The sequence below is a fragment of the Helianthus annuus genome, chromosome 12 (assembly GCF_002127325.2).
Source record: "Helianthus annuus cultivar XRQ/B chromosome 12, HanXRQr2.0-SUNRISE, whole genome shotgun sequence".
NCBI classification, from domain to species: Eukaryota; Viridiplantae; Streptophyta; class Magnoliopsida; order Asterales; family Asteraceae; genus Helianthus; species Helianthus annuus.
This window is the reverse complement of record NC_035444.2, coordinates 95,342-106,198: the sequence shown is the minus strand read 5'-3', so window position 1 is coordinate 106,198 and position 10,857 is coordinate 95,342. Positions and strand designations below refer to the sequence as shown.

Genomic DNA, 10,857 nt, shown 5'->3' with positions numbered 1-10,857 from the left:
TAGTAACTAAAACCATCACATGACAAAGAAGATAGCAAGTTTAACCATGTAGAAGCAGTAGTTTAATGCTTAAATACTGACATGTAATAAGATAAGCAGTGCATAATATGCGTTTAAGGGCTTAAACCCTTTGCTTCTTTCTAGGATGAGATTCATCATCACCACTGCCATCATCTTTTTGCATATTCTTTTTGGCGAGTATCTTGTGGAGTTCGTTAGTAATTTTTTGGTCTTTATTCTGCTTTCTCGTCTTGCGCCCATCTTGCATCTTCACACCAAACTGAAACGCAGCTTTCGGCATTGCTTCCTTCTGCTCATTGCACGTTGCCCACTCCTTTTCTATCTCAAAGTCCCACCTATGAAGCCGCCGCTTTGCCTGTACAGAGTTCACATGTCAATCAGAATTACAAGGTTCAAAGTCATGGTTTAGAAAGAAACACAACACTTACTCGTCCACCCATATCCATTTTGGACAAATCATCTTCATCATCACTATCCACAACCTCACGGTTATATTCTTGTAAACCTGGATAGCATTCCGAATAATTCTCTGATATGAAGTGAAAGTGCACTAATTTTAACGTTATTTTACTAATTTCGTGAAAATAACGTTAAAAGAAGGGGATGGTTAATCATGTGGTGGCGTTGATAGCCGAAAGACAAGGGGGTACATGCACTAATCGGCATTTGTCTCAATTGTTGAGTGTTATGTGCCTTATGTCCAAGGCTTGATGCAAACTACTATCGAGCCGAGGGTCTCACTGGAAGCAGCCTCTCTATTCCTACAGGGGTGAGGTAAGGTTGTCTACATCTTACCTTCCTCAGACTCTACCTTGCCTTTGCTATTGGTGGGATTTGATGTGTATGATGATGATGATATGTAACACAAAAAAAAAAAAAAAAACTCATAATGTAATACACCAGAAGATGAAATGAAATAGAATATGTTAAGTAAGTGCATGGGTATATATAATAGAGTACAAAACAACCTAGTGTACCAATATATAAAGATATCTTGAAAGTTGAAACAAAAAATCCATGTATGGCTTGAAACAATCTCCATGTGTCTTGTTTAGGAAACTCGATGTTGTGATAAGTAAGCTTGGCCTACAAAGGAGTTGCTATGATTAGACCTGGCAAACGGGTCGGGTCGGGTCATGGGTCAAAACGGGTTCGGGTCAAAACAAGTCAATTAAAAAAAGGGTTGTTTTGGTTCGGGTCAAAACGGGTTCAGGTCGGAACGGGTTTCGGGTCGGGTTGGTTAAAAAATGTCTCTTAAAAAAAAAGTGATTGTACATCAAGGGGCAATTTTGTCAGGTTAAAACGGGTCCGGGTTGGTAACCTTTGAATAATGTAATTATGTTCAATTTGATATGTGGCTTAGCATTCATGTCTTCGAGTGAGGTTTGTTGTTGAGGAATTTAGGCTGTATTTGAGAGTGATTGTTGAATTAACGATCGAGTAGGTGTTGATTGATTAGTATTGAATGTTTTCGTCATGTTGTTTGCTATAATTGATACGTTTTAACGATTTTATGATTGCGGTTATGTTCAGTTTGATATGTAGTTCACTATTCATGTTTAGATTTAGCTGATAATTGATAGTCTCCCTGATTCCTTTTTGTAATCTGTGATATTATCTATTAATGCTGTTTGGGACAATCTCTGTGTTTAACTTGTTATGGTTATGCTTTTACTCTTTTGATAAGCAACGCCGTATTCGTGTTCTAATTTCTAAATTAGCTGAAACCTATAGTTTGTTTCTGGTAATTTATGCTGCCTATGTGTTTGAATTCAAGCTGTATGTGACTGTATGTTAATGATCGTGTAGGTGTTAATTGACTGGTACTGTATGTTATCGTCATGGTGTTTGCTATAACTGTTCGTTTTAATGTTTTTGTGAGTAGAATTACATAATTTTCTTTCATTTTGATATGTAGCCTAGCATTCATGTTTCAGTTTAGCTGATAATTGATAGTCTATCTGAATTTGTTTTTGTAATCTGTGACTGCTGTTTGTTTGATTTGATTTGATGGTACTGGTTGAAACGGTACGGGTCGAAAAGGTACGCGTCGAAACGGTTCGCGTTGAAACGGTTCGCGTCAAAACGGGCCGATTCGAAACGGTACGGGTCGAAACGGTTCCCGTCGAAACGGTACGGGTCGAAACGGTACGGGTCGAAACGGTACGGGTCGAAACGGTACGGGTCGAAACGGTTCGGGTCGAAACGGTACGGGTCGAAACGGTAGGAAACTCGTCCCGACCCGAAACTCGTCTCGTGCGGAAACTCGTGTCAGCCCAAAACCCGTTGCGATCCGAAACCCGTCCCGTGCAGAAACCCGCGTCGGCCCGAAACCCGACCCGAACCAATCCCGTTCCGATCCAAAACCTGCGTCGTGCCGAAACCCGAAACGCAATTTGAACTGAACCCGTTCCGATCCAAAACCCGTTTCGTGCCGTAATCCGTCTCGTGTGGATACTTGTGCCGGCTCGAAACCCATTCCGATCTGAAACCTGCCCTGTTTTTGTAAGACACTAACCCACATCGACCCATTTCTTTAATGTTGTCGACCCGCTTTGACCCGAAAATAACAAGATGGAATTTCAAGTGACCCATTGCGACCCATTTAGTTAAAATATCTTACCCAAACCAACCCATATAATTTTAAAAGCAACCCAAACTGACCCACTTGGAAGGCTTTGGGTCAAGATTGTCCCCTCTAGATATGATCATTCAGTCTTCTTAGCTTTTTTGAACCCACGATAGATTTTACCACTTGTCTATTTTACCACTTGTCTATGTCGATGACATAGTGATTCTCTTAATTACCATGTTTATAATCCCATTTCTATTCGTATAAACAGATTGCTAGGCCATTGTAATTTCTTATCATCTCCAAAGCAATAAAAATTATCCTAGTTGCACCCCGTGGACGTTAGTCACATTAGACCGAACCATGTGAAATTCCCATGTTAATTATTTTCTATTTGTTCTAGTGTTTGTGTTTCTAGTTTGCGACTGTCCAGCCATCATCTCCAATTTCCGCTGCCACTTGCAGTAACCAAGGCCACCACCCGCTACTGATGGTTCTGTTCCCGCCAATCATAGCAGGTGCTGTTCTGTTAGGCCAGAACTGTTGTTTCTGCTGTTAAACTCAGTCAACGGCAGTAAGCTGCTGAATTTGGGAACAGTTTTCAGTCCCGCATTACAGCCATTGATACCTAACACCTTCCAGATTCCTTCCTAGTCTTTTTAATTTAATTTCCTTTTTACATGATCCAAACTCCCTCCCTCCCTCCACATCTATCTCTCTTTATGTGCACACACACATCACAATGCAGTCCTAACATGCTGTGTCAAATCATCCTAACTATGTGAGAATTGGGAACATATATATGCTTATTTTAGCTCTAAACATGATGCTCTTTTAGAGAAAGTTACAAAATAAAGTATGCAAAACTAGAGAAGCAGTTTTAAAGAAGAAAGTAGGGAAAAGCAATACACCTTTACCATCCTTGTCTTTTTTCTTCTTAAGAATCTTCCCAGATGAACCAAGACGGAGGTAAGACATAATTTTCCCAATCCGATCAAGCACAGCGCCATCAACACTGACAGTAACCATTTCCTGCAAAAATACCACAAATTGTAGTTGAGGATGACTTACATAATAAAACCACAAACTAAACTATAAACAACCTCTGGCTCTGGGCAGTCAGCTTTACTTCTGTGGACAGTGGTCGGAATATCATGAGAAAACCCACTCTCCTGTCATGCATCATTCATGTTAGGTTCCAAATGCATACAACATGTCTGATTTTGCATACAACATGTCTGATTTTGCATACAGAAGACAGTTGTAATGAGAAGTAGATGGTAATAGATACTATAAAATAATTCCCTACACTTGAATAAAAAAACATAAACATATAAAAAAGAAGTTACCATGTCAAAAAATGAAAGCCATTCTTCCAAGAAGGAACATATCATATGGCTTGACAGCAGTCTGAGGCTTGACTATCCACTGATACACAGCCTGCAACATAAAACAGTATGAGCAAGATACATATTTTGGAGGCTACGGCTAGCAAAGATGGCTTTAACTTACCTTTGCATTTCCAGTGCGGAAGGATACCGGATGGTCTTCCTTAGATAGGATTAATAAATCAATAAATGGTGTTGCATTGCATAGACATAGGAAATCATGTGCTTACCTGGGATGGCCATCAGTAGCGTCTTGTTCAATCTCTGGTTTCTTGTCTATTTCACTTCTGACCTTGTGGAGCAAAGCATAGTCCAGGCCTTTAACCAAATGTGTGTGTTCGACGTCACCTGGGTCATTTATAGCAGTAGGCTCATTGCATCATCGAGCCTACATAAATCTTTGGTTTATCCCTGGTCATATTTATATATATAGTTGATTGAATTGAAAAAAAAAAGAAGTGAAGAAGAAAACGGAAAGAAGTAGTAACTGTTTACAGTATCCTAGAGACAGGCAATTATGTTAAGTTGTTTGAGGGTAATTATATATAGTTGACGAGTTAAAGGCATGTGTGATATGAGGATGCTGCTACTGACTGATACCTCCAAGATACTCAATGGAAATCCTATGGGCTGCAAGAGTGATGTTAGATTAGTGAATAAGAAAGAAAGGGTAAAGTGATAAGTCGAGCTTACTACGTTTCCAGGAGGAGCAACGGCATGAAAAGAACCCAATTCAGAAGGTTCATAATCAGGATTCTGATCTTCTCTACGCTCCTTGGCTCTATCTCGATATTTAGGGGCTTGTTCTGGCTCTTCAACCTTTTCCTCTCTGCACGCACATGTCAATGTCAAACAGTATATACAGGAGGAGGAGGAGCTTTCAAATTCATAAAACCCCCAAATTAATTGACCTAATTGAATGCGTGAAGAAGAAGAAAAGAAAGACATACTTGCAAAGCGCTCGAGAAAGCTACAAGTGCATTGGCTCAACTTGAAGTAGTTGAAGGAGAGGCGTAGTGAAACTGCTTCTGTTGCTACTAAAATGAAACATTTTCCCCTCGAGGGAGTGGTTATTTTCCCGAGGGCACAAGTTTTAAATGGGTAGGGAGCTCCACCCTATTGAATTCTATATATCTGATCCTTCCTTCGTTAATCATCTCTCTCTCTCTCTCTCTGTGTGTGTGTGTGTGGATTTACACCTGCGATAGATAGATAGATGTGGTATACAGGAGGAGGAGGCACAGAAGACACATCTTTGTTTAGGTATTAAAATTAACTAACGGTTTTAGCCCTTATACTTTCTCCAAAATAACTCTTTTATAACAAAACTTTTCATTTGCCCTTTTCACTTCATTCGCCTCCTTTCAACTAAAACAACACATTTAATGTTGTTAACTTTTCTTTAAAATACTAGATATGATGGCTGGAAGAATAAGGTTCAATCGAGGAAGCCTCCCTTGGTGTTTCACACATGAAACATGTGCCTCACCAAAGTTACTTAGCGTCACACTCCACCAAGATAAAGTCTTCACCATCTACAAGCATACATTTCACTAGTTCGGATATCATTTCAAAATTGGTCCAAACAAAGAGACAGGAATTTGAATGGAAACCAAAACCAGAACAAAACAACACAATGGTGAATGAAATATTAGAAAAATAAACAACAAACCTTCGTAACGTTAACAATATTGCTACAATGAAGATCGTGGAACCATTCAAACAATCGAAAAACACTGATTTGATGTTATGCGACTATAAACAAAATAATAATATAACTGATCTGTATTTTACTGTTTCCATTTGTCTTGCAATCAAATAGTATTCATCACTGCCACTTCAAGGATGATACAACATCACGTGGATGGAGGACGTTGCTATCACCTTTTGAGCTATGGGAACTTCAAGCCATCCACCAAAGATTGTACCTCTTCATCTTTATCTGTTGTGAGTGTTATTTTATGCTTAACCTCCTTAAGTACATTGCTTAACAGCGTAATTTCATGGTTGATGATTCGACTCAATAAATCCTCTTTCTTGATCAAGGTTTGTTAATTGTATTTCTTGATTGCTTTTATTGAACTAGTATTTTGTTTCTCAAAATGTGTTATCTTTGACTTTAGTTGAAACTGGAGTTGCTATTTTGTTGGATTATGTGGTTGATTTAATTGAAATTATCTTTGCTTCTTAACTTTGCTCTCAAATTAATTATTACCTTTCTTATTGTAGAAAGTTTAGTTTAATTACGTTATCAATTTTGTGGAATTAAGATCATACACAAACTGATTTGCAAGATTGAGATAGAAACATATGTGAAGTTTATTTGATTCAAAAGCTGTGCTGCTTTTGAAATATGAGTGAATTTGTGGTTGAAAACACTAAAGTGTTATGTAGTGTTAGCCTCTGAGGCTTTTGTGTGTTGGTGTTAAACCAATTCAAGTCTTCTGTTTGCAAAAAAAAAGATAGTAATTTTGTGTTGGACTGTTTGTGGCCTTTTGTGTATTTTCTTTTAATATTAAATATGCTATGGTGTTTTCTGAGGCTCATATTTGGTGATTGTTTGTGAGGCGGAATCTACTATACGCAGGTAATCACCCTATCTATTAAAATCAGAAGATTGTGAAGAGTACTTCTTTCTTAAATATTATTTGGTATAAAAAATCATTGCACTTTTTAACATTTTCTTCCACTTTACTGATATTTATTTAATTTAGTTAGTGATAAGAAAATAAAGATGAGAATAAATGAAGGACCATTATTGTAATTAACATTGAATAAAAAAGGCAGGCGTTCTGATATGATGGATGATTTGGGTGAAGAAGAAGAAAAGAAACGAAACGAAACGTATCATCCATAAACCCAAGAAAGATACAAGTCATTAGCTGCTCACGCTTCCTACGACTCAAACCTCTTCTTCAAATCAAAGGTAATTTCCGATCGTATCCCACCGAATTAGGGTTTAACGACTTTCAATACAATACATGCCTGTCCTCTTCTATTCTAGCCCTAATTATGCTTTTCAATTGTATGGATTGAGATTTGAGAATACAGTTTTTGCCCCGACAAAACACGTTTCTAATTACTCTATCGTGACCTTTTTGTTTGCAATTGGGCAGTGATATGCTTGCTTTGCTTATGTTTCCCATCGCAGTGAATTATATTTATCAACAGTATCTTGTCTTGTGTGTATCCATTTTCAGATTATTAATCTGTGGTTCATTATATTCTGTGCTCATATCTGGGAAAGAATATTAGGGAACAAGAATTGACTCAACTCTAGCCTAGCCTGCCCACTTCTTATATATAGTATTTCTTTAGGTTTATTTACTATGGCAGTGGATGAATTGATGCGTGATACGGAAGAGACCATCATTGTGTTATAGCGTTACTTACATAACTCGTTTTTATTGTGGTATCGTCTAGTTTCATGCAATCAATGGACAGCCAGCCAGCCTTTGGCCCTCATCAAAACCACAGGAGAAGTGGATGTATTAGTATAACCCCAATGTCTGTCTAAAAGTTATAAAAAAATTCTTTAAAATGATTTATGGTCACCAACTCTAGAAGGTGGTGAGTATGAATCAAAGCATGAGATACTTACAATCATTGATTTTATTATGATCACGAGCAAAGTGCTTGTTGATTATGCATCTGTTAGTTCTTCTATGGATTGATTGATGTTCTAGCTATCTTTTAAACAGTTATCTTTCACTTGCGATTGTGGGCATGGAGAAGAACAAATACTTCATTGATGACTATGCTGATTCTGAATGGGCTGTTCCAGAAGACAAAGTTACTTTTCATCAGGCCGCAAGACCCATAGGCCACAACCCTTCTTATGAGCATCCTCTGGAGTCTGAAGATTTTCTTGATGGAGATTATGACTCTGGTGATGATTATCAAAACTCTGTTCAGCAAGATGTTCCCGAGGTGAATTTGAAAAATGTATTGAGCGGGATTGTTGCAATTGTTACTGGTCGTAACAAGGATACAAGTGAACACACTGCTCCTGGTTCAAACGTTGCATTTATGGACGGAGACACTTACGTGCACCCATCTGTCTACATTCCTAGTGCTCCTCCGCTTCTTGAACCAAATGGAGTTAACTATAATGCTTACAAAGAAGTGTTGGAAGCAGAACCGCCGGAGTGGCTTCGGGACAGCACTGCTAAAGTTTGTATGCAGTGCAATGCCCCCTTCACTGCCCTCACTCGTGGTAGACATCACTGTCGATTCTGTGGAGGAATATTTTGTAGGGCTTGCTCAAAGGGAAGATGCTTGTTGCCTGTTAAGTTTAGAGAGAGGAATCCACAGAGGGTGTGTGATACCTGCTATGATATGCTTGACCCATTGCAAGGTGTATTGATCAACACTATCAGCAATGCAGTACAGGTGGCCAAGCATGATGTCATGGATTGGACTTGCACAAGGGGATGGTTAAATCTTCCAGTTGGTTTGTCTATGGAACATGAAATATATAAATCTTCCAATACGTTGAGGAATTACTGTCAGGTTCTTTTATTTACACCTTTCCTACTTGATTGATATATATTTATGTTTCAACCTACGTACCCCAACAATTTATTGTGATCTGCGCAGGTGGCCAGGTTAAATCCTGAAAGGTCAATTCCTGCAGCAGTTCTAAAAGGAGCTAAAGGTCTAGCTATCTTAACCGTTGCTAAAGCTGGGATGCTACTTACATACAAACTTGGTACTGGTTTGGTAATGTCTCGAAGAGCTGATGGTTCTTGGTCTGCACCTTCTGCTATAATTTCAGCTGGTCTAGGATGGGGTGCTCAGGTATAACTATCAAGTGCATTGTTCATATCAATAATGTTGTCGGCCTTTTCTTTATAAATTTGGGTTAATATACTTCATGTTCAGTTGATGTGTCATTGCAGTACAATTTGATGGATTTGGCATTTAAATGAATAACCATTTATGATTATTATTGTTATTCTTATGTTAAATTAAATTATATTTTATTATTATAACTATTTATTGGCATCAATATTATTTTGTTATCATTATAGTTACTTTGTTTTGATGATTTTAATTATTAGTTTCCAAAGATGTATGTAAACAAAAATCACTAACGGCTTGAAATTCAAGCAAATTAATTCTTCACTAACCTATTGTTATTGTTACTATTTATTTATTTTATCAATTACTTATCGTCATCATCGTTTATAATATATACTTATTGCCATTTGGTTAGAGTTGCTTAGTATTATTATTATCGTGAGACTTGAATTCAATTTTATGTACGTCTTTCATATTCAAATTTCAATTCATTTGACGGATTTTCATCCTTAAAAAACATTATGCAAACCAAACAACCTAGTAGTATAGTTCTCTCAGAAGTTTATTATTCTATGTTGCTGGTTTGACCAGGCACATATATTTGCTGTTCAAAGTGAGACCACTTATATTGTTTTGTTTTAATAGGTTGGAGGCGAGCTTATGGACTTCATAATTGTGCTTCATGACTTTAAAGCTGTGAAAACATTCTGTAGTCGCATGCATTTTTCTCTTGGAGCTGGTTGCAGTGCTGCCGCAGGGCCTGTTGGAAGGGTTTTGGAAGCTGATCTTCGAGCCGGTGATAAAGGCTCTGGCATGTGCTACACTTATAGTTGTAGCAAAGGTATTTATCATCGTTAGAATTTTCCTGTTTGTTATATATCAACTTCCCATTTCCTGTTTGTTAGCAAGTGAATATAACTATTGCGTTGCTTTGAAATCCATCACTCCGCGTTTTCTTTTGTTTTTTTATGTAAAACTTACAGATCAGCGGTGTTTTAGTTTGATAATGATGATTGAATGAGTGTTGTTAAGTGTAAAAGGTGATTTTTGGTGTAGGTGCTTTTGTTGGAGTGTCTTTGGAAGGGAACATTGTTGCAACAAGGATGGACACTAATCTTCACTTTTATGGGGATCCATATCTCACAACTGCCGATATACTTCTTGGGACCGTGGACCGACCAAAGGCTGCTGAACCCCTGTATGCTGCTCTGGAAGATCTATACTCTAGACTTGTGTGTTAAGTGTCATCAAACAACTCCACATGGTACTGTTGAATCTTATATGTACATATCCTTCTCTCAACCCCCCTCAAAAAAAGAAATCTAGTAACACTTGAAAACCCTGTAAATCAGATGTTATTTCATAATTTATTGAAAGAAAAAAAAATACTTAAGTTGGGTGTATTCAGCAGTTGTTGACTTAACAGGATGTGAGATACATCCTACAGTTAAAATAAGAAAGTTATTTTTCAAGGTGTTTGGATGGGAAGTTGGCGGTTTGAAACCTGTTGTATCCAGTTATAATGACTGGGACACTGCAACAAGTTTTCATCCCTAATCGTTTTATGTACAATTTGTTTCTGGTTGGTTTTGTGTTCTTGATCAAGTGTTTCCTTCTCTGCGACAATTTATAGTTCAACTTCTATTTTATTAATGGTTTATATACTTAAGAACAATGCAAGTCTTCATCATCATCATCATACTCAGTAAACCCCACCAATAGCAAAGCTAACGTAGAGTCTGAAGAGGGTAAGATGTAGACAGCCTTAACTCTACCTCATAGTACTTAAGTATATAAGCGGGCGTTTGGTTCACGGAATGTTTTGGAATTAGAATTGGAATTTATATAGGAGTTAGAACTTGAAGGAATTGGATTTGGAATTTAAACATTCCTATTGGAATTGGAAATTGTTGGAATTGGAATCTCAATTCCACTTTTATTGTGTTTGGTTGTCAAATGAATTGGAATCCATCACCCCGGCACCCACAACCCCCGGTTCAGGTGAAAACAATACGGGGTGAAACGGTACGGGCAAAATGGTTCGCGTCGAAACCGTTCGCATCGAAACGGTTC

At 37.8% G+C, this 10,857-nt stretch overlaps 2 protein-coding genes across 2 annotated transcripts; one reads left to right on the top strand and one right to left on the bottom strand.

Annotated features, from left to right (window-relative positions):
* Window positions 1-5,917, bottom strand: LOC110893683 (suppressor of mec-8 and unc-52 protein homolog 2). The gene is given in 13 exon segments (XM_035981020.1): window positions 1-376; window positions 450-605; window positions 1,082-1,107; window positions 3,505-3,625; window positions 3,697-3,767; window positions 3,946-4,033; window positions 4,106-4,149; window positions 4,204-4,329; window positions 4,582-4,626; window positions 4,674-4,810; window positions 4,932-4,951; window positions 5,654-5,675; window positions 5,910-5,917. Coding segments are annotated over 13 exon segments (1,119 nt in total). The 3' UTR covers window positions 1-121.
* An 840-nt stretch (window positions 5,918-6,757) lies between these two features.
* On the top strand, window positions 6,758-10,187 carry LOC110893682. Its single transcript, XM_022140772.2, has 5 exons — window positions 6,758-6,907; window positions 7,683-8,493; window positions 8,581-8,781; window positions 9,430-9,625; window positions 9,841-10,187. The coding sequence occupies exons 2-5, from the start codon at window positions 7,708-7,710 to the stop codon at window positions 10,023-10,025; spliced, it is 1,368 nt and encodes a 455-aa protein (XP_021996464.1). The 5' UTR covers window positions 6,758-6,907; window positions 7,683-7,707; the 3' UTR covers window positions 10,026-10,187.
* The last annotated feature ends 670 nt before the right edge of the window (window positions 10,188-10,857 follow it).